General features: G+C 41.7%; 2 protein-coding genes across 14 annotated transcripts in view; one reads left to right on the top strand and one right to left on the bottom strand.

Moving 5' to 3' along the window:
• Positions 1-24733, top strand: part of IRF7 (interferon regulatory factor 7) — a 207756-nt gene that overhangs the window by 89262 nt on the left and 93761 nt on the right. The window contains exon 1 of one of the 13 annotated variants that reach the window (XM_056527140.1): positions 20309-20449. The exons of the other annotated variants lie outside the window; for them this stretch is intronic. The gene's annotated coding sequence lies outside the window, so the exon portion shown is untranslated. Of the gene's footprint in view, positions 1-20308; positions 20450-24733 lie in introns of those variants that run through there. 13 annotated transcript variants of the gene reach the window in all.
• On the bottom strand, positions 217-23271 carry LOC130276998 (uncharacterized). Its single transcript, XM_056527148.1, has 3 exons — positions 23007-23271; positions 3451-4563; positions 217-2670 (listed from the first exon to the last, which is right to left on the bottom strand). The coding sequence occupies exons 2-3, from the start codon at positions 4376-4378 to the stop codon at positions 2558-2560; spliced, it is 1041 nt and encodes a 346-aa protein (XP_056383123.1). The 5' UTR covers positions 4379-4563; positions 23007-23271; the 3' UTR covers positions 217-2557.

Here is a 24733-nt window from a genome sequence, read left to right as displayed (position 1 = left end):
CTTTATTTGTACACTGGATTGTCAGGATGCAGTAGCCCTTCTGGGTGTCCCTCCTGGCGGTCTAGGGGAGGTGTGTGTGGCCATTAGGTTCCTCACCTCCCTGCAACCCCTGGGCATCTTTGCAACAAACCCAGAAATAATTTACAAATGGAAGCACACCAAGGATATTCAATTAATGCAAAAATGTAACAATCTTTATTAGGAGCACATGATTGACATAGCAGAAAAAACAATAATAACAGATACAGAAAAATGAATTAAAACCACTTAAAAAGGCCCATAACGGGCCACACCACACAGATGAGACATGGTATGTGTCTCATCTGGACTAGGGCTGAAAAGATGTGGCTCATCTACCAAAATAAGAATAATTACAGTGCACTATGCCCCCGTCTGACCTAGATCACACAAACTAACTGTAAAGTGTCATGTGCAAAATGAACCTATATATAGAGGTATCACAGTAGATATCAGACAATGACATGCGGTATATCTGGAAATAAAGTGGCAAGCAAACAATAAATATGAAAAAATATTTGAATAAGCTAAAGATGCCAGCAAGAAATGAATAAGTGAGGTCAGATAGGAGGCAAGGCCTGCATGAAGTGGGAGCAAATGTCACTGAGTGACTTCCTCAGGAGTGTGGAGACGTGAACTGACACTGTGTCTTATATACAAAAAGTAAATCACAAAAAATACAGGAAATACCTTGCAGGTGTGACAACGGAGACCACGCCGTGGCCGCCATCTTGTGTCAGCTGACACATAGGGGCATAACCACATCATGTGACATCGTTGATAATACCCATAGAGTGTCCAAAATCTCCAACACAATGGCGTCCATGCATTAATCGGCATCCTCAGACGCCGCCAAGATAGCGTCATAATATAATAGATAGGATTATTCCCAAAAAGACAGCCACCTCCGTCCGCGTCAGCCGATGTGATGACGTCTTAGGGTGATGTGACCGCATGACGAGCGGTCACGTGATAACAACAGAGGCGCGGTCACCAAGGAAACCACGCTGACATGCCTGCCGAGGCCGACACGGCAGCGCAATCAATGAACAATAGTGAGTATCCAAGGATAACCACGCCTCTGGGTCACACGGCCCGCGGCCACATGACCCATGGAACCTCCCATATTCTCCATCATAAAAGAGGGCAAAAATTACAGAAGAACACTATGCATAAACCGGTAGTATGGCATAGGGGCAATGGTTATACAGTTGAAAATACTTATATGGTGTTATAATAATAACCATAATAATTAAATGACCCAATTAACATGTCATAGTATGCATAATTAATGTACAAAATTAGTGAGCCAAACTATAACAATGAACCCACGGGTATAATTGGCAAAAGGTGATTCATATAACCCAGTATACATGATTATTAAACCATAATACATTGAAATAACCTTACTCATAGCCTAATAAAATAATATCGAGTATGTCCCAACATACATGCTTAATATAATGAGACCCAGATGATATGACCAAACTATACATGATTAGTAATAAACATAATCCCTAAAGTAAAATGTATTTATATATTGCTAAATTTCTATTCAAAAATATCCTAATGGTCGTGATACTAATATAACTTAATCAATTAGGTAACATGATTAGTGTATCCCAATGTACATGATCTGTAAATCATAATAAAAAATCATCGAATCTAAACTACTTTATCCTGTTTCAAAAAATAACATCACTCAAAATAGTGTCCTACTTGAAAAAAACATAATCAAATTAATAATAATGATAAGGCATACCATACCACTCCATATAAATAAATAAAATACCAATAATTATAACATCGTGTAATATAATGTATACAAAGATAATCAAAGAACCTCATAATACCAATCATGTATAGTCACCTCATTATATCAAGCTATAGCATCATGTCATATAGTGTATGTAAAAGTAATAATAATAGCCGCAAAACCTAAAACCACCTTATTGTATCATTCATATCAAATAAAACGTATCACATACCAATTATTCCATTGTTCTTCAGTCAATAAGCCATTTATCACAGTTCCACCATAACCAGAACCCCCTACCTAATACCGGTATCTATGCATTGCTAACTGACCCATCTCCCTGTGGATTCATATATCAACCCGATGTGGTCAACCCGTTGTCACCTCTGCAAGTTACAAAAATAGTATTAATAAACTATATGTACAAAAATATATACATATGTAAAAAATACCCCAGAATAAAAGGGGGAAATTTTATTTTTTGTTTTAATAGACTGAAAATCATATATAACCATACTATGTACAGTCCATGCGGGGGAAGAAAAGTCCCATAGAGATCCTCTGCCCATTGATTGTCAAATGACTTATGCACAAATCCTGGATGTTCCAGGCGACCTTCTGCAATATCGGTTTACTGCGAGAGTTCTTTATAGCCTTGCAAAGCTCCATCATAGTGGCTCAGGAAATTGATTTCACTCTATCACTCTCCCCTCAAGGGTCTGTTTATCCTCCAAGTCACCTTTCAATCCAAGAAGATTGTTTGAAAAATCCATTATATATTAATCACAAAAGAATCTCATCCCAACTTCTCATTGGCTGTAGGCAGTCCCAATCCACCTCTGTTTGTGGCTCCCAATACTGACCAGGATAAGGTACCTCAATATCACACTCAGAACCTATGATAAATACCTATATTATTAACAAATATTATGACATATATGGTACATGGAACTGGTGTGCTATATGGTCTCCATCATGCGTATCTGATATTGGTATTGATAATAAATACTTAATGTGTCGGGCGTGACCATGTAGAAAACCCAATCTGTGTATACCTCTATATGTGTGTGCAGAATGCCTATCTTAACTAATGTGACCAAGGAAACATAATAAATTATCTGAAATGCATGTAATGTGCTGTGTAGTGGTGAACATGATGAATAAGTGTGTATCCCCAAAAATGTGTAAAAGTGATGCCTAAATCAATCAATGAAGGGGAGACTAGCCCAAACACCTCCCAAAGTGAACCCTACCATACATGATTGTGTGAACCAAGTGAACCCCTGAAATAGAAAAAAAAGGGTGGGGGGGGGAGAAGAAAGTATGTGAAAAGACTATGTGTAGTGGAATTCCCATGTGATGACCAAAGAAAGAGATAAGAGGAAAGAGAAAAAGGAAAAGGGGGGGGGGGGGAGGGGGTGGAGAGAACATAGTCAAAGCCAGACAGTCAAATAATACTCAAGGCAATATCTTAGCTACTGATGAAGTTCCACAGATATAGCATACTCTGTCATTGCTTATGCCATAGAGATAGAGACAACCACGATATCGATCCTCAAAGATTGACTGGAGGAATATAATAGGTGGAACACAAAAGGGGAACATATACATATATAAATAAATAATCATATGGACCAGAGTATAGAGACCTTCCCTCGTATGAAACATCTACTCACCTAAAAATCCAGAGAAGAGAAGTTCCTCATTCAATCCAGTTGGAGTTACGGACTGCAGGTTATAAATCCATTTGGATTCTTTTTTAAGAAGCAGTTTGGTGAGAGAGCCCCCCCTGATGTCGCCTTTTACTTGTTCCAATCCGATTACAGTAATTCCATGGGCCTGTCTTCTATGATATTTCAGGAAATGTGTGGCCACAGATGTGATTTTGCAATATAATTTGGAGTCTCGGTCCGCCAATGTTATGTTGGAGAGATGTTTTTGGACTCTCTTGCGGAGTTGTTGTCCAGTTTGGCCAATATATATAAAGGAGCAGGGACAAATTAAGCCATAAATAACGTTCGTGCCTTTACAATTAATATAAGTGTCCAGCCGATATTCCTTACCATCTCTCGGATTTTTAAACATATATGTGGGTTTCATGAATCTGCATATATTACAATCCCCACAGGGAAAGGAACCACGTAGTCGGACACCAGTTGTCCGTTTAACTGGAGGCCTCTGGAAATGACTCTTTGTTACAACATCCTTTAAATTTGGTGCCTTTTTGGATACCAATACCGGTTTGGCTGGTATTACCCTTTTAATGCGATCATCTGCTTGTAGAATCCTCCAGTTTTGTTGTAGTAGATACCTCATTTTTCCCCACTGATTGTGATAGGTGGAGACAAAACGCAGCACATCCTCTTGTGGTCTCATCTTTGGTATTAGAAGTTCGAATCTGTCACTCCTTTTAGCCCTTTGAAATGCTTTAGAGACAATACCCTTAGGGTATCTGCGGTTTCTCAGTCTCTGAGTTAAATCTGATGCCTGTATCTTGGTCAAGATGCCACCAGTATACGGCTCCTCGGCTGATACCTTGGGTAATGCCTCGGTTGAAGCCAGAAGCATTTTCGGCCCCTTAATAGCTTCGGCGAAAAGGGGCATCAAACCTGGATAGACCACATCCTTTGTACACTTTTTTTTAGTGTAACACGTTTGCACTTTTTCTTGCTCTTTGGGTGATAGAGAGCACTTGCCTCGGCTCTTAAAAATATTTCTGGCACATACTACACGCCAAGGATTAGACCTATGTATTCTTACACAGATGCTCCATCTGAAAGGTCTGATATCTGTAAAAGAAACACATATTAGTACATTATAGTGATGACAACCACAGAACCACCAGAGCAAGAGGCGGTATAACAGAAATATAAGAGCAGATCATATTGGTGCCAGGTCCAGCTACAAAAATAAGAGACCCTGCACCAGGGCCCTATACACAAATAAGTGACTACACAAGACATATACAGGGTATATACACAATGGAAGAGACTCCACATGACAGTATACAGAGCACTATACACAAGGCAGTGACTCCATATGACAGTATACAGAGCACTATACACAAGGCAGTGGCTCCACATGACAGTATACAGAGCACTACACTGAAGGCAGTGGCTCCACATGACAGAATACAGAGCACTATACTCAAGGCAGTGGCTCCACATGACAGTATACAGAGCACTATACACAAAGAAGTGACTCCACATGACAGTATACAGGATATGCACAATGGAGTAACTCTACACAACCGCATACAGGGTACAATACAATATGTCTCTAGATATTAACAACACCATAGATCGGCAACAAGAGCCATACTCCTGAGTATAGGAAGAGGCCTCTCCAAACAAGGGTGATGACAGGGAGCCATAGCTTGTATCTATAAACCCAACAGATTTGCTTCACCCAAGTATATAGCAGACAGCAGGAGCAAAAAGCTTGAAAATACAAGCACTACAGGTTCTACGCAGACTATAAGGCGGACAACAGGAACAGCTTGTATTCACAGGCACTATAGGGTTAATACAGACTATACAGACTATAAGGCTGACAACAGGGAGCAAAGCTTGTATATACGAGCACTACAGGCTCTATGCAATCTGACTGACAACAGGAAACAATAGCCTGTGTTACTAAGCACAACAGGCTTCATGCATATATTGCTACCGAAGAGCAATAGCTTATATACAGGCATTACATGCTTTATGCACAAGTACTACATGATATATGCAGACTAATGGCTGACAGAGTATCGCTTATATTTACAAGCACTAAAGGGCTTCATACAGACTAAATGGCTGACAATAAGAGCAACAACTTGTATCTACAAACATAGCATACTATAAGCATATAATATGTGTGACGAACCGTCTCAGGGATTAGCTCTCGGATCGTCCTGGTCACTTGCCACGGGACACGTTCCTCACAATAATACAGCAGACCACAGTTCTCATACAAATCTGGCTCCTTGCCAGCTTTATTTACACAGGTTGCAGGTTAAAAAAAAACATAAACAAAATAAAGTCCTAGACCGTCTGGTTGCTGACTATAACTCTCAGCATGCCCTGCCTATCAACTGGTGAGCTTCCCTCATCCAGTTAAAACCCATGCCACCTGCAACCTGTTTTACTACCAGTTCACACCCGAACTTGGACCACTCGCAGCGCCTGCTGCCTGTTACCTAAACAGGGCCCGTGTGTCTCCCCCTCTAACAACCAGCATACTGTTTCCAAGGGAGAGCACAGATCAGACTGAGTCTCCATCTTATATACACCTCCCTTCCCTGCTGCCTCATTACTTAAGAAGAAGGTGAGAGATTCTCCAGGGTGAGCCAAGGAAATACACCCTTTCCTTGCCACCTTGTCACATATGCCACAAGCATAACAGACTTTATACAGACTATATCAGTGTCTCACAACCAGTGCGCTCCCAGATGCCGCGAAACCACAACTCTCAGCACGCCAGGACAGAAAGGCCGTCCTGACACGCCAGGAGCCACAGTCCAGCAACACCCGGAGGCACCACAGACTATATGGCTTAGGCTGGGTTCCCATTACGTTTTCCCCCATACGGGAGCGCATACGGCAGGGGAGAGCTAAAAAACTTGCGCTCCCGTGTGCCTTTCTATGCACTCCCGTATGTAATTCATTTCAATGAGCCGACCGCAGTGAAATGTTCGGTCCGGTCGGCTCATTTTTGCCCCGTATGCGCTTTTTCCCCGCACCTAAAACCATGGTCGGTAAAGTAATACAGCTGCTATAGACCTTCACAGAACCTGCCAAGGTTTAAAAACATCTCTGCTGCCAGGACCGCACGGCATGTGATGTACTTGATAAAGCAATTTTATTTACATATCGCAAGAATATATAATGCCAGGGAACCCCCCCAAGCATGAAACATACCTGCATGAGGTGCACTCAGTCTTCACCAGGCCCCGCACTGGATATACTGTGGCAGCAGATATTAAGCTCACTCTGTATTTACCAGGACCCCGCACTGGATATAGTGTATACAGGCGCCATATACTGGTTATACTTACGGAACCAGTATGAGTCAGCCAGGACCCCGCGCTGGCTTATGACTCATAAGAGGACACTGGTTCAGATATTACCAGAACCCTGCACTGGTAAGGCATGAAGCTCAGAACATACTCTGAAACCAGGACCCCGCACTGGCACTTCAAACGTTTCAGCCAGGACCCTGCACTGGCACTTCAAACGTTTCAGCCAGGACCACGCACTGGCACTTCAAACGTTTCAGCCAGGACCCTGCACTGGCTGATCAAAAGTTCTGTAAGTCCAAAAACATCCAAACAAAAGGAAAAGCAAAGGGAGACAGGAGCAGGTGAAACACATCCTACTGGTAGAATGAGGACAAAATTTAACACAGGTGTGATCTGTAGGAGAGGGTTCTTATCAGGTCAGCAATTAACTATGCAATTTATGATTATCTTGCTAGGTGGACCGTCCTAGGGTGGAGTCTGGGGGATGAAATATGCCATCTGAGTGCTGCCTTAGGACGAATAGAATATATATATATATATATATATATATATATATATATATATATATACACTTTCAGGTCTTCCTACCTTTATTTTTGGTCCCCACCATGTATCTTTAGGTCCTCGTTCGGTAATATTGGAGCACTACATTCGGTTGCCACATGTACAACAGTTTGATAGGATTGGTAAGCTGTTTTCCTGTCACGCTTTGTCACCATAGTTTCATACTATTCTATCGAGTGACACTGGAATTCATGTGTTTCTTTCACAGTTGGCGTAAACCCCCTACAGAAGTCCAATTGGGACTACGTGCACAGGGATCCATCGGCTCTATGTATATCATGTTACATGAACCATTTTGCATATTAACCTATATGTGCCACCCCTCCTTAGTCATTTGTTGTGTGACCTACCTCTGTGATTTATCTTGATAGAACACTGACTTTGACTATGGTCTACATATAACGCAACATATCAGACTGGCTGAAACCTACTAACCCAGTGTACTAATGCTGCATTAACACCATTAACATCAATTGTTTGTATCTTTTTCTCTCAAAATCATTATTTTATGTATCCTATTGTGGTTTCCTCTTACTCCCTGATGAGCCCTTGCAACTAATGGGCGAAATGCGTTGGCAATAGAGGTCTGCCACTTCACCGTGTATATGTATATATTATGTATATTTTACTGTAATGTGTTGATTACTATCCCCTTTCCACACTCAGTGACAAGAGCCCCCCTAACTATGCAGAGTTGTTAGCATAGGTACTCACCTGTACCCCCTTCCCCGATCCCAGCACTTTTTTGTCTTGTACCACTATAATTTTTGTATTTTACCCTATCGAAGTAAAAGTTAAGTTTTATTATACCAAGAGCCTAATTAGTGATTTTCTATTTGACATTTATAATTAAAGCAGCTGTGGCAGTAAAAAACTAAAAACACAGAGGCAGCCTCAGACCTGGGGCTATGGGCCTGAGACTCAGGGCTCCAGCCCTGTTAGGACCATCCCCCTCCCCCCAGTAACGCCCCTGCCCACAAATGATGCATTTGTGGAGAAAAAATTATAATTTTTTTCTACTGACTTTATAACCATCTCAGCCACACAAAAAGGATTCAAAGTTCTCACTTTTGGTCTAGGTGAATACTTTTAGGGTGTGTAGTTTCCAAAATTGGGTCACTTGTGGGGGTTCTGTATGGTTCTGGCAGGCATGAAGTCTGGCCTATAATCCATTTGGCCTAAAATGATGTCCTGAAAGCCAAATGGCGCTCCTCTCCTTCTACCTGACAGAGTAATTAATGTGCAAGTAAAAGGATACCTAGGAAATAGTGATCATAAAATATAATACATTATAACTTGTTCTTCAATAAGGGAATCTCTCGAGGGGCCACAAAAACAATGAACTTTAGTAAAGCAAAGTTCGATCAACTCAGGGAAGCCCTTAACAATATAAAATGGGATAATGTCCTCAAAAAGAACAATACTGACACTAAATGGGAGACTTTTAAAAATATCTTAAATTTTCAGTGTAAGATGTATACACCTTATGGGAATAAAAGGGTCCGAAATAAAAGAAAACCAATATGGATGAATAAAAATTTTAAGGGGGCAATAAATGACAAAAATAAAGCATTTAAATTACTAAAACAGAACAGCAGTGAAGAAGCATTAAAAAGCTATAGAGAAAAACAGATAAAAGCCGCAAAAATAGAGACAGAAAGACTCATTGCCAAAGAGAGTAAAACTAACCCCAAAATGTTCTTTAACTATATAAATAACAAAAAGGTCAAAAATGAAAGTGTTGGCCCTTTAAAAAATGATGATGAAGAAATTATACACGGGGATCAGGAAAAAGCAAATATATTTAACAAATTCTTCTCCACTGTATTCACTGAGGAAAATGAAATGCCAGGTGAAATACAGTGTGATAAGGTAAATTTCCCTTTACATGTCACCTGTCTAACCCAGGAAGAAGTACAGTGCCGCCTACAAAAAATCAAGACAGACAAATCACCATGTCCAGATGGCATTCACCCCCGTGTTCTAAAACAATTAAGTAATGTAATAGACAGACCCCTATTTTTAATATTCAGGGACTCTATAGTGACAGGGACTATTCCCCAGGACTGGTACTTGGCAAATGTGGTGCCAATATTTAAGAAGGGGTCAAAAGGTGACCCTGGGAATTATAGACCTGTTAGTTTAACCTCGGTTGTATGTAAATTGTTTGAGGGTTACCTAAGAGATGCTATTTTGGAATATCTTGATAAAAATAAATGTATGACTCCGTATCAGCATGGATTTATGAGGGATCGATCCTGTCAAACTAACCTGATCAGCTTTTATGAGGAGGTGAGCTCCAGACTGGACCAGGGGCAATCGCTGGATATCGTATATCTGGATTTTTCCAAAGCATTTGATACGGTTCCACATAAAAGGTTGGTGCATAAAATGAGAAGGTTTGGGCTGGGGGAGAATGTGTGTAAGTGGGTAAGTAACTGGCTCAATGATAGGAAACAGAGGGTGGTTATTAATGGTACTTATTCTGATTGGGTGACTGTTACTAGTGGGGTACCACAGGGGTCCGTCTTGGGTCCTGTCCTATTTAATATATTCATTAATGACCTTGCAGAGGGGTTGAATAGTAAAGTATCAATCTTTGAAGATGACACTAAACTCTGTAAAGCGGTAAACACTATAGAGGACAGTGCACTGTTACAAATGGATCTGGATAGGTTGGAGGTTTGGGCTGGGAAGTGGCAGATGAGGTTCAACACTGATAAATGTAAGGTAATGCACATGGGGAAGAAAAATCCGGGCTGGGATTATGTATTAAATGGGAGAACACTTGGGACGACTGACATGGAAAAGGACTTAGGAGTCTTAGTTAATAGTAAATTTAGCTGTAGTGACCAGTGTCGGGCAGCTGCTGCCAAGGCTAATAAAATCATGGGGTGCATCAATAGGGGCATAGATGCCCACAACAAGGAAATAATTCTACGGCTGTACAAATCACTAGTCAGACCACACGTAGAATACTGTGTACAGTACTGGGCACCAGTGTACAAGAAAGATATAGTGGAGCTGGAGAGGGTTCAAAGACGGGCAACCAGAGTAATACGGGGAATGGGAGGACTACAGTACCCAGAAAGATTATCAGAATTAGGGTTATTTAGTTTAGAAAAAAGAAGGCTTAGGGGCGACCTAATAACTATGTATAAATATATCAGGGGACCGTACAGTGATCTCTCCCATGATCTATTTATACCCAGGACTGTATCAATAACAAGGGGGCATCCTCTACGTCTAGAGGAAAGAAGGTTCCTACACCAGCACAGACGGGGGTTCTTTACTGTAAGAGCAGTGAGACTGTGGAATTCTCTCCCGGAGGAGATGGTCATGGTGAACTCTGTAATAGAGTTCAAAAAGGGGCTGGATGCATTTTTGGAGGGTAATAACATTACTGGTTATGTAAACTAGATTTATATGGACAGAACGTTGATCCAGGGATTTATTCTGATGCCATATTTGGAGTCGGGAAGGAATTTTTACCTCTAGTATGAGTTTTTTTTTGCCTTCTTCTGGATCAACTCAACTCAGTAGGGACTCATTAGGGGTATAGGTTGAACTTGATGGACTCTGGTCTTTTTTCAACCTTATGAACTATGTTACTATGTTACTATGTTCTGGGTCCACCACGCAGCCAAGGAACCACATATGGTTTAAGCTGTTTTTTTCAAACAACAGACAAGCAGCTCAATAAATTATACGGTGCATTTCTTTCAATATCAGAAGCTATGTACAAAAAATACAGTATGTCCCACAAATAATGCATTTGTGAAAAAAATGTATTTCAATTTTTTACACTGACCTTCCAGCCAAAAAACTATCGTGTTAAAATTCTCACTATACACCCTAGTGAATACCTTGAGGGGTCTATTTTTTAAAATACCTATGTTCTACCACCTAAGTTTCTGCAAACCTTGCATAGCACATAAAAAAAATTTACTGATCAAATGTTTTACATTTCAAGTAAAATTGTGTAACGCTTTCAATTCATTTAAAATGTTAATAAAAAATAAATAAATGTTGTCAAAATAAAGTAGACGTCTGAAAGTAAGAGTTTCATAAACTATTTGATCAGTAAGTATAAATATATGCAACCTATTAGTGTTTAAAATAGCAAAAAAATCTTTTATTTTTTTTATTTCATGATTTTTTGCATTGTAAAAAAAACTACAAATGATATCAGCTCACTTTTTCCTTTTCAATATTTCTTTATTGAAAAATATATTATAATTTATATTTTAATAAATCACATAAGCTCACTTTTACTATGTACATGAACTTGTGACAAAAAACAAAAACAAAATCAGAATTCTCGTGATTGGCAAAACTTTACCAGAGTTATTCTCTAATAAAGTCATACATCCCCGATTTGAAAAAAAAAAAACAGGCTTAGTCTTTAAGGGGCATACAGACTTCATTGTCTTGGTCATTAAGAGGTTAAATAAGAGGAGCAAAAAAACGCAAAGATGAAAATTGTCTGTGACCTTAAAGGCGTACTCCGCCCCTAGACATCCAAAGGACATCCAAAGGATAAGATGTCTGATCTTGGGGAGTCCGGCCACTGGGATCCACTGCGATCTTCGGGACGGCACTTCAGCGTTCTGTTTGTGATGTCTATGAAAGGGGGCATGACAGCTAGTACATAGACATGAATGGGGTTGTGGTCCCAGCAGCCGGACCCCCCACGATAAGACATCTTATCCCCTATCCTTCGGATAAGGAAAAAGATATCTAGGGGTGGAATACCCTTTTAAGGCCAAAATGGGCTATGTCCTTAAGGGATAACATTTTTGTGAGACAGCCGCTTGTATGTTTACAAGCCACCCTACATGTCCCACATAGTAGTTAGGCCCTCCTATGTGCCCCACATAGTATTTAGGTTAGCATGTTCCCCCACATATTAGTTAAGCCCCTCTATATTCCCCAAATAATCTGGTGGGTTATCCCGATGCTGAGATTTATGATGCATCATAATATACATGTGGTCATTATGGCATGACACGCTTAAAAATGTTAAGCAACTCTTAAACTATACCTATTTTTGTCAAAATACTTGCATCATCAACTGTGGCGTTGACATCTAAATGGTGGAGGGGCTGATGGTCATGCTTGTACTTAAAGAGGAACTCCGGTGGAAACAAGTATAAAACAAATGCTTTCAAATCAACTGGTGCCTGAAAGTTAAACAGCTTTGTAAATTACTTCTATTAAAAAATCTTAATCCTTCCAGTACTCATTAGCTGCTGTATAAAACAGAGAAATTTGTGAATTTCTTTTCTGCCTGACAACAGTGCTCTCTGCTGACACCTCTGTCTGTGTCAGGAACTGTCCAGATTAGAATCATATCCCCATAGAACACCTCTTCCGCTCTGGACAGTTCCTGACATGGACAGAGGTGTCAGCAGAGAGCACTGTGGTCAGGCTGGAAAGAACTTCACAAATTTCTCTGTAGTATATTTGTAGCATACAACAGCTGATAAGTACTAGAAGGGTTAAGATTTTTAAATAGATGCAATTTACAAATCTGTTTAACTTTCTTGCACCAGTTAATTTGAAAAATGTTTTTCCCACCGGAGTTCCCCTTTAACCTTTAAACTATTACACTGGCCCTCATTTACTAAGAGTGTTGTGTAGGTTTCTTTGTGGGTTTTAATTCCCTACAATTTATTTTCCACAGTATTTACTAAGGTTTCCCTACATTTTTCACTTTCCCTACACTTTGCTTTTTTTTTTTTTTTTTTACACATGCTCTGATCTGTCTGGTTTTCCTCAGCTCAAATCCACCTCATTTTATGTGGAAACCTTAGTAAATATGTTGGGTTTTTGTGAAAATGTCGGGAACACGCCCCTTTTTGGAGACCATGCCCCCTTTTCCCGGTGGCCACACCCCTTTTTGGGGTTTTCTTAGCAAAATGGAGAGTTAGTCGTTTTTTTTTTCAATTCTGACGCAAATTCTCTGGCTCAGACAGAATTTCTGCCGCAATGCAACAGAATTTGGCGCACAACCCGACAAAACATTTTGGGTTTGCAATAGTAAATGAGGGCCACTGTCTAGTCTTTGGTGAATAGTGAGTAAAGCACCTTGGTAACATACTAGCTATGCTACTCAGCCATAACTGTCAACGTATCTCATGTGTCATACGTGGCATCTGAGTAAGCAATGAACGCAAAAAAAAACTGCATCGTTTATTTTTTTAAATTTAATTTATTTTTTTTAAGCTTAGTATTTGTACTAGTTGAAGGAGAAGTACATACCTGCATAATGTCCAAAACTAAAAAAAAATGACAGTTTTTTTTCTAAAACAGCACATCGTCCACAGCAGTGTTTCTCAACCAGGGTGCCTCCAGCTGTGGCCCACCTACAACTCCCAGCATGCCCGGACAGCCAAAGGCTGTCCGGGCATGCTGGGAGTTGTAGTTTGGCCACAGCTGGAGGCACCCTAGTTGGGAAACACTGGTCCACAGGTTGTTTGTGGTGCTGCAGCTCAGCTTTGTTCACCTCAATTGGTCTGAGCTGTAATATCAGACACAACCTATCAACAGATGTGGTGCATGTTTCCTGCACAACCAATTTTACATTTTCCCTGAAGTACCTGGGTGGTGGGCTGCACAGCAATGTTAATAAAAAGCAAAGCCTGCAACTTCCAGTCCTCTGGGCACCAATAATGTGGACCTGCTTTTCACACTTGTCAGCATGTTCAGTGATTCTCTATATACTGTTATGCAATAATGTATGACCCTGCACAGCAGACGGCTTCTACTAGTATCAGGCACATGACAGAAGTAAAGCAAATACAGGAAAGACGAGGGAAACAGATAGAAGTAAGGCTCTGGAACAAAAGGAAACTCTCAGGAGATGATGGGAGTATAAGTAGGAGATGAGGAAAACAGGGTATGAAGGCTGGCGGTCAGACATAAGTAGAGCAAAGATTCTGCTTATTTTTAGAAACAGAACGTACAACAAAATGAGACTGTGGGAAGTGGCCTTAGGCTAGGTTCACACTACGGAATCCCTAGGTTCATCACTAGGACTGCACGTACATATCCATCTCCACAGACGGCAATGCCTGCGGAGTGGACTCATTCTTTTGGAGACGGAATATCCACCACTGACATACCACAGTGGGCACTGTGCAGCGGAATCTCATTCCCAGAAATGGGATTTTGCTGCACAGGAATTTCCAAAGGGAATGCTTCTTTAAAATTCCACTCGGAAATTCCGTAGTGTGAACCTAGCCTTATGAGGACACTTGGCAGATGTTTCTGTGACTCTCCCATTAATCTGAATCTCCCATTTCTGTATGCAAACATCAGCAAAGGCAGAGTGCAATATTCGTAAAATATAGCACCTGAGGCTATACTTTAGGCATGAGATACTGTATCAGTTTTATTTACTAGTTTTATTTTCATGAGCTACAGTATCAAGAATTATTCTTTGGTTGTCTGTCATAATAGCACAGAACCATTTAAAGCACACCTGCAAATAAAAAAAGAAAAACAAAAATCAGGTACCCATTAAGTGAACTGATAAAAGGTACAATAACAGGCATGGGCCATTGATATGTGTAGACAAAATTTATTAAATCTGTAATTTACTCCCTGTAAAAAAAATGATTTTTTATGTCACTTTCATGGCCTTATAAATCTGGCCACTAGGGGTCTCCCTTCTGGTCCAGGACAAATTCTATCTGCTCAAAAGCACAGACTTTTGTCTCCTGCTGGACTGGCAGGAGACCAAACTCAGGAAGTGGGGTCTGGCCATAGGCAGTGAACAGCACTCGCTCTCTGCCTGTGTATGAAACAGGGAGAGCGACTGTATGACAGTGCCCATTTAACAGCCTAAGCCTAATAACAAAATACACTATACTCACCTGCTTGCTGCATACAGAGTGCCACTCTGTGGGCAACACTTTTCTGCCCTCCCTGTTGCCTCTATTTACTACCCCGGATGATGTGCTCTCCCTGTTCTCTGCATGCTGCGCTTTTCCTGCTCTCTGCATGATCCGTTGTCCCTGCTCTCTGCATGATGCGCTCTCCCTGCGCTCTGCATGAGGCACTTTCCCTGCTGTCTGCATGATGTGATGTCCCTGCTCTCTGGATCATGTCCCAAACACTCTGAAGACAGTCACTGGCCTCAGTGGTCTCATGTTGGCTACCACTGAGACCAGTGATGGGCTGCAGAGTGGCCAGGGGACGTCATCAGGAGTACATGTCATCCAGGAAAGTAAATAAAGGAATTGGAGAGGACCAGAGACGCATTACTGCACTCAGAAAGCATCAAATAGTTGAGCATAGTTTGTATTGTTATTTTATTAACCTAGCAGTGTGTAAATTTTTATGTATCTTACTACTATAGCAGTAGAGTTAAGCTGACTTTTGAAAAGCTTGGTTCGCCGGACTCTCCGAACTTTTCGTTTACACTCGAACCAGCAATTAAAATCTGCCCCTAAACGTTTAAAACAATGCCTAACAGCTCTATACCCTGTCTAAGCAGATACATATTACCTTATAAAAATGCTTTTTGACTGGCAGAGATTACTGCACAATGCGTGCTGACAGTGTTTTTGGAACTGTATAAAATGCAACAAAACTACAGGCCCAAGACAGATCATGCCACTGGCTACTGTAGCTGGTTGAGGAACACTATTTAGTTCAGGAATTTTCAGGTATGAGCCTTATAAAAGTCTGTGAATTTGTGGTTGTAAAAGATGAGTCCTTCAGAGGCTGTGATTAGGATGCCCCTTGTATGCTGTATAGCAGTGTTCCCCAAACCCCGGACCGCGGACCGGTGTCGGTCCACGGATCAAACGGTACCGTGCCGCCGAGGAACTTTAAATAATTTCACTGTGGCGGCCGAGCCCGCCCATTGTGTGACAATAGCGAATAAAAATTTGCTATTGTTACACTGATCCTCCTCCTGGTCAATCGATACCATGTCAGATACCTGCAGAGCTGCTCTCCTGTTCTCCCGATCGCATCATTGCGTCCTATGGAGGAGCATGTGACACACACGTCACTCCTCCTCCCCTGTGTCCAGCGTAACTGCGCAGAGGAAGCAGAGTGACGTGTATGTCACATGCTCCTCCATAGGACGCCATGATGAGGACAGGAGAAAGGGGCAGTGGAGCGGCAGCACCCAAGGACAACCGCAGGTGGGGAGTTGTCTACAAGAGGAGGGGGGGGGGGGGCTGCGGTCTATAAACTGTGGACCTCCAGATGCTCCAAAACTATAACTCCCAGCATGCTGGGAGTTGTAGTTTTGCAACAGCTGGAGGTCCACAGTTTGGAGACCACTGATCTAGCAGCAGAGTGAGTGCTGTCTATAAGGGGGGCCCTGCTGTCTATATAAGAGGGGGGCCTGCTGTCTATAAGGGGGGGCCTGCTGTCTATTAAGAGGGGGGGCCTGCTGTCAATGAGAGCGGGCTGCTGTCTATATAAAACAAGCGGGTCACAGAAAAATTATCAAACGTTTACCGGTCCGCGGTGATAAAAAGGTTAGGGAGCACTGCTGTATAGGATCCCCTATAGGTTTCTTGTATGGGGATTGACTCCCATTCACACACAAGGTCTCTCTTTCTAATGTGTATCTATCTATATATCTTTCTCTCCCTTTCTAAACTGTATCTCTATCTTTCTAACCACTAACTGTCCCTATGTCTGGCTCGCTCCCTCTCTCTGTCTCCTCTCTGCAGAAGTTCTGAGCGCTGTGAACACTGTGGGTTGACGTCAGTGCCCTTTTATCTGTGTCCCTGGCTGTGTCCTATTGGCCTTTGTGCCTGATTGACACAGTAAGCAGAATGTCACATGATAGACCTGGGTTATCATGTGATCTGCAGCTTTCCCTAAGTCATCTTACTGCCCCCTGCCCGCCAAAAAAACATTCCTTTTTTTCATGCTATTTACCGGCCGAAACGGTAAAAGCTTGAGTGTTCGGTGAGTCAGAAAAATCCAAAAGTTCAGGTCGAATCTGGGTTCGCCAGATTCGGCTGGCTCATCTCTATATAGCAGTATATAGATTGTAACATAGAATTAGAATTTTTAGATGTCCTGGTCCAAATTGGTCAAGGTGGGCTACAAACGGCAGGCTATTGAAAGCCAACTGCAGGCAATACACTGTTGCACTACGGTAGCTATCATCCGCAACACACTAAGCTTTAATATAATATCAGTATCAGCATTGCATTGTGTTTTAATTTGTCTTTAAATTCACTTGCACTTTTTGTTACATGTTCACCTGCTGACGTCAGCTCCTATAGGTCTTTTAACCGGTACTGACGTTGACAGGAGGCATGATCTGAAGAAGTAGGTGTTTCCTACAAAACAGCTGTCATCAGTGTCGGGAGTGTCCCGGCGTCCTCGCCCGCTGCAGACCATGCTATCCACTGCACGCTGTCACCTTGTAAAGCACCAGCAAAAAAGAAAAAAGTTACCACATGGTGAGTGCAATTATTCCATCTGGATATAGCGTTTTGTGCCTCTATGGAATTAGCACCCCACCAGTGTAACTCATGCATAGGGATTTAGTTTCACACCTGAACAGTGCAATCTCCTGGGCAAAACTGGGTACAGTGCCAGACATACTGACTTTTTCTGCTATATGATTTAGATTGTAACGTCTACCTCATCTACCACAATGTTGTTTGTAGCATCTACCTCATGCACTGTATTTGTGATTAAGCACATATTGGCTGTCCTACAGTACACCCAGGGCCAGACTAGCCTACCGGGAAAATTTCCAGTAGGCTGCCCGGCCTGTGGGCCGGCCAGCACAGCAGTGCCAACGTACCCTAGCCCATGTAGGAGCTGGAGGTAAAAGCTAAAGTCACTCCACCTCTGGCTCTCATTCATTGCGCCGACCCTGCATCCCCAGTCCGTTTGCATCAGAGCATGAAATAGATTTCAGTGCTGTGCAGGGGCTCCTCCCCCAGCTTAAGAGCGGTGCGCGGCCGTAAAGATACCGTGGCAGCGTAATAACGTTCACAAAATCACAGCGCCGGTGCGTCACTATGCTCTACGTCATTACGCGGTCGCCGTTTCTGTACAGCCACGCACCTCTCATTTCACTCTGCCCAGCCAAACCCCAATGGTACCATCTGCCCAAAATTCACAAATCACTGGAAAGCCCTCCGGGACGGCCCATTGTGTCGGGCATAGGCTGGGTAACAGAATTCCTCTCCCAGTATATCGATTGGCTATTACGCCCGTTACTAGTGGATATCCCTTCATACGTGAAGGATACAGACAACCTGCTGGAATGCCTACAAGGTGTAGTTTAGAGGAAGGTGACTGGGGTCGGTCGACGTCAAGTCACTGTATACAAGAATTCCACTTGACTTAGGTGTGGAGGCGGTGAAAGAGTTTTTAAAAGCAGTAGAAAAATCTAAGGAGTACTGCGAATTTGTGTCTGAGGTTTTGGAATTGGTGCTGAAGAATAATTTCTTCCAATTTTATGTGCAGTGGTTCAGGCAACATAACGGTACTGCGATGGGCACTCTGGTGTCATGCACGTGGCAAACCTGTACCTGGCTTTCTTGGTAGCTCAAATGATATATACCACCGCAAATCCCTTCATCTCCTGCATATAGTTCTATAAAAGGTATGTCGATGACATCCTGGTTGTGTGGAGGGGTGTGGAGGGGTAGCATTTGTTCACTACTTAAATGTCAAAAATAACATGAATATGCAGTTCCCTTCTGTTTTCAGTACAATGGAACTCGCCTTTCTTGACGGGCTGATTTCCATAAATGGAAATGAGCTACCTACCAGAGGTTTCAGAAAACCATCAGCCCCATTGATGTATTTGCACCACGACTCCTTCCACCCACCTCATACTAAAGAGGCAATCCCCTTTAGTCAGTTTTTACGACTAAAGAAAATCAACAGTGACCCTTTGGAACATCTGGCGTCCAGAGGTTACCCAATGAGGACACTTGAGCAGGCTCTCTAGTAAACTGAATCCCGTTCTAGAGAAGATCTCATCTACAAAAACAAAAAAGAGAAAGAAACAAAAAGAGGGCCACTTCACATTTTCCTTCAAATACAATAATCTAGCCTCTGACATCCGTAAGTCTATTTACAAACACTGGCACTTGATTGAAGAAGACCAGTTTTGTGGGAAACAGCAATGAGGAAACCCATGGTGACATGCAGAAGCAGTACCACCAATAAAAATAAACTAGTTCAAAGTAAATTTAGCACAGACTCCGGGATCCGGAAAAGAACATAGTTAAATCAATCTACACCACAAGGTAATCACAAGTGCGGCAGATGTGCATACTGTAAATATATGCTCACCGGGAAGAACTTCCAAGTAGGCGGCATGGATATACATGTGAAGGAACTCGTGACATGCAGGATGCCTTATGTGGTATTTTGCCTCACATGTCCGTGTGGACACTTTTACATTGGCTCTACTATAAGACTCCTCTTTATGAAAATCTGGGAGCACCTCAGACTTGCAGGGCAAGGTCAAGGGGTACGCAGACTGTCACAGCATGTAATTGATGCACACGAGGGCTCCACATCCTGCCTCTGTTATTTTGGATTAGAGGTGGTGAAGAATGCGATGCCGGGTCTGACTCTTCATACCCACTTACTGCAGAGAGAAGCAAGACTCATCTCTTTATCTCAAGCCACAGGTCCTCTCAGACTGAACGAGAGGAATGAGTTCAATGCCTTTATCTGACACTTGTTCATTTAAATCAGTCCATACAATGTTTATGTGACTGTGTTAACTTGTTCCCTTTCTCCCCTACCCTTACTTTTTCTGTAGGTATTCCTGGACATCGGTCCGACTCTAAATGATAGCACATGCTGGCCTTTAGCCAGCCGATGCGCCGTAGTGTAAGTGTGTTTACCGGTCGTCATAGCAATATGACTCATCAGCTGTGCGCACACCCACAGAGACTGTGCTTACTTAGCATGGTGCCGTGTGCAGCAGCCGAGGTAGGCGTGACCAAGTGGTGTACTGAACGCGAAAAGGGGCAGTCGCCTCTCCTCCTGCAGCTCGTGTAGCTGCACACTGTTTTCTGTCTCCTGTGTTATGTGTGCACCTATATGATGTTGCAATAAAGTCCCTTCATGTATTTCAACATTGGGTGAGTGCTACATCTTCATTTCTTCTACCTGGATTGTATTGAACTGTGGTTTTCAAGAAGTTTTTGCACCCCCTGTTGTTGCTCAGCACCTGTATCTCCAGCGCTACCCACTAACCTAAGATCCCAGGTGGTCAGCGTCAGTGCCGGGAGCCTTGCCTTCTATATGCACCTACCTTCTATATTGTCAGCATAGTTCCCCCACATTAGGTTGGCAGTAGAGTCGTCCCCCCCCCCACATTAGGTTGGCAGTAGAGTTCCCCCCCCACATTAGGTTGGCAGTAGAGTTCCCCCCCCCACATTAAGTTGGCAGTAGAGTTCCCCCCACATTAGGTTGGCAGTATAGCTCCCCCACATTAGGTTGGCAGCATAGTTCCCTCCACATTAGGTAGGCAGTGGCCCCCACAAGGGTCATGATCTACTACTATGGTCTATAGGGATATGTCCCGAATGTGAATCCCGAATGGGGGAAATTGCCCTGTTAAACAACAACCCCACCCCCCCCACCCCCACCCCGGATCCGCCACTGGCTCGGACCCCCTGCAATCTAAAACTTATCCTTCTCATAGGGGGATACGTTTTTCTTAATGATACTTATCCTTTAACTCCCTACATACAAACCTAGGCTACCTAACTATCTACCAGGAGTTTGGATCTTTTTGGAGTTTAACTATCTACCTGGCTACCTAACTTACTGGCTGCCCACCTACGTACCTGGCTACCTAACAACCTACATACCTGGCTGCGTAACAACCTATCTACAGTACCTACATACCTGACTACCAACCTACATTATGTTAGCATTGTTACAATTTGGAGGACTTTAGATTGGGAGATTGTATCGAGGGGGGTTGAAGTTAGAACATTTTGTGGCCCATGTGATACTAGTTACACCCCTGCCTGCAAGACTGTAAAGTTTTTGCTGGTCAGCCTGGTTGGCAGGCAGGGCACAGTATCAAGTCAGCAACACAACGGAATGGACAAATGAAATGCCAGGCTTCCCTCACAGGCTGCAGTGCTTAGAACCTGTGTAGTGAAAGCCTGGTATTTGATTTACCAGGCTTCTCTCATGTATGATACGGCTGCACCCTTTGACCTCTGGGGCTGGTATGGAGTTTTTTCCAGGGCTGTTTTTTATCCCCAGTCTGGCCCTGTGTACACCCCTTCTGCAAACAGCTCAGAAGTAGAAATGTCTGATGAGAGAGTGCCTTCTCCCCACCTTCTGCTACCTTGGGTTCCTACAAGCAAAAACCACAAATTGGATCCTAGGAAATTAGGCTGAATAGATTAAATAGGATGTATTCATGAATGAGGATGAAGTGAGATTACTTTATAGAAATCTTACTTCCTAATTTTAAGTTGGTTGTCAGAATAGAAACTTTTCCCTCTTTTCAGGGTTTCAATTTCTCAGAAGCCTCTTTGACACTTGGTATTTCCTTTGTCTACCGATACATGTGGCTTTATTAACAAGACTGTAATTTTAGTATGTGGAAGTAAAAACTTCTGTTAAAAAATCTGTCTGTGCAATGGACTCATTTATTTTTATTGATTGTGATGTCATTTTTATTTCCTTTTTTCTTAAATTCTGTTACTGTTTAAAAAAAACTTCCCTCCAAAAATATAAACTTTTTATTTAATTCACATGCCGAGATTACTGGTGAAGTAGGGCCCAATAAGGGAGGAGGAAGAGAGTATATTTAAAAGAAAAAAAGAGGACCTAGTTTAAAATTTAGAGGGGCAAAGGTTTATGCAGTAATATGAGGAAGAATTACTTTACTGAGAGAGTAGTGGATGCATGGAATAGCCTTCCTGCAGAAGTGGTAGCTGCCACTACAGTGAAGGAGTTTAAGCATGCATGGGTTAGGCATAAGGCTTTCCTTCATATACAGTAAGATAAGGCCAGGGACTATTGATATCATTCAGAATATTGGGCTGACACATTCTAGGTTTCTATGCTAAATTTTTTTTTCATTTATTAAAGGAGATGTCTCATACTTAAAATTACAGAAAAACTTATCCCCTATCTACAGGATAGAGAATAAGTTTTAGATTGCAGAGGGTGTTACCGCTGGGGCCCCCCGCTATCTCCTATACGAAGCCCTGGCTTTCCCTGGGAGCAGCATGTCATGACCCCGCCCGAAGAGGAGGCTGCCACACCCCCTCCATATATCTCTACAGGAGAGCCGTTCGTCTTCGGGCTCTCCCATACAGATATACATGGAGGGGTGTGGTGGCTCTCAAAATTTCAAAGGTATCCCCTATCCCTGTGGATAAGGGTTAAGTTTTTTGGTAATTTTAAGTATGAGACATCTCCTTTAACTGTGCTCTTATGAAATGTATGCTATATAAACAATTATCATAAAGGAATTTATAAAAACAAAATTGTAATTGCAAACCCTTTTTTGGCCTTATCACCAAAGCTATTTTTTTTTCTGTTGCTTCTTTTGTCACATAAAAACACTGTGACAGGTTTAGTGCAGAAATATAATGTCATATTAATTTAAAATAATAAATGAGACTTTGCTGGAAAAAAAAAAAAAAATATTAAAAAAGGACTTACTCCGTAGTGGCCACTGTATTGTCTTTGTCTCCAGTGCTTAATGTGTGTGATAAAGCCTATTTTTCCCAGATGTGCTTCTCCTAAAGCAGCTCCCTAGTGAAGAAATGGTGCAGACCTGGAATACAGCATACATTAGACAGTTTTTACCTTTAACAAACAGAAGATTTCACAATATAAAACTACATTTTTTACCACAAATGTACAATCCCATATACTTTCAGATAAGAATTATAGACTTACTGGGGCAGATCTACTATTGCAAATGTGCTAGAATTCTGGCTCCACAATATTCATAAAATATAACACCTGAGGCAATATTCATAAAATATAACACCTGAGGCAATATTCATAAAATATAACACCTGAGGCTATACTCTAGGCATGAGATACTGTATTAGTTTTATTTACTAGTTATATTTTCATGATCTATCTAGAATTATTCTTGGGTTATTGATACTTATTGATAGCATGCGTCTAAGGCCCTCCAGGATTTAAAGAGGTTTTTCTGAGATAAATAAATAAAATAACAGCCTTATAAGAAAAAAAAAACAGTCACCTGCTTGCTGCACATAGAGTGCAACTGCTGTGCAATGCTGCTCTGGTCCTTCCCGCTGCCTCTATCCCCTTAAGGACCAGACCAATTTTATTTTTGCATTTTTGTTTTTTCTTCCTCGCCTTCTAAAAATCAGAACTCTCTTATATTTCCATCCACAGACCCATATGAGGGCTTGTTTTTTGCGTCACCAATTGTACTTTGTAATTACATCACTTATTTTACCATAAAATGTACGGCGCAACCAAACAAATATTATTTATGTGGGAAAATTGAAAAGAAAAACGCAATTTAGCAAATTTTGGAAGGTTTTGTTTTCACGCAGTACACTTTCCGGTAAAAATGATTTTTTTTTTTTATTCTGTGGATCAATACGATTAAAATGATACCCATGTTATTTGCTTTTCTATAATTGTACCACTAAAAAAAATCTCAAACCATTTTAACAAAATTAGTATGTTTGAAATTGCCCTATTTTGACCACCTATAACTTTCTCATTTTTCCGTATATGGGGCAATATGAGGGCTCATTTTTTGCGCCATGATCTGTTGTTTTTATAAGTATCAATTTTGCTTAGGTTTTACTTTTAATAAATTTTTAATAAAATTTTTTTTTGAATAAAATGTGACAAAAAAGCAGCAATTTTGGACTTAAAAAAAAAAATTTTACGTTTACGCCGTTCACCGTACGGGATAATTAACAATATATTTTAATAGTTCAGATTTTTACGCATGCAGTGATACCAAATATGTGTATTAATAATTTTTTTTACGCTTTTTGGGGGGTAAAATGGGAAAAACGGACGTTTTACTTTTTTTATTGGGGAGGGGATTTTTCAAATTTTTTTACTTTAATATTTTACATTTTTCAACTTTTTTTTTTTTACACTTTATATGTCCCCATAGGGGACTATTCATAGCAATCCTTTGATTGCTAATACTGTGCAGTGCTATGCATAGGACACAGCACTGCTCAGTATTATCGGTGATCTTCTGCTCCGGTCTGCTTGATCTCAGACCAGAGCAGAAGACCCCGGGAGACAGCCGGAGCCAGGTGAGGGGACCTCCGTCCGCCATGCTGGATGATCGGATCGCCGTGATCTGTATTGATAGCAGCCGGGACCTGCCGGGCATGAGGAGAGCACCTATCCGGTGCTCGCGATCATGTCGGCAC

This window comes from Hyla sarda, chromosome 6 (genome assembly GCF_029499605.1).
Source record: "Hyla sarda isolate aHylSar1 chromosome 6, aHylSar1.hap1, whole genome shotgun sequence".
NCBI classification, from domain to species: domain Eukaryota; kingdom Metazoa; phylum Chordata; class Amphibia; order Anura; family Hylidae; genus Hyla; species Hyla sarda.
The sequence above is the reverse complement of the archived record's forward strand: the minus strand, read 5'-3'. Positions and strand labels throughout refer to the sequence as shown.

What these genes read in the sequence shown, in the direction of transcription:
- LOC130276998 (XM_056527148.1), bottom strand. Translation starts at nt 4,378, where the DNA reads ATGCCCCTTTTCGCCGAAGCTATTAAGGGGCCGAAAATGCTTCTGGCT. An exon ending in TCTCTTCTCTGGATTTTTAG is followed by an intron (nt 2,671 to 3,450) that starts GTGAGTAGATGT and finishes TATTTATCATAG; the next exon opens with GTTCTGAGTGTGATATTGAG.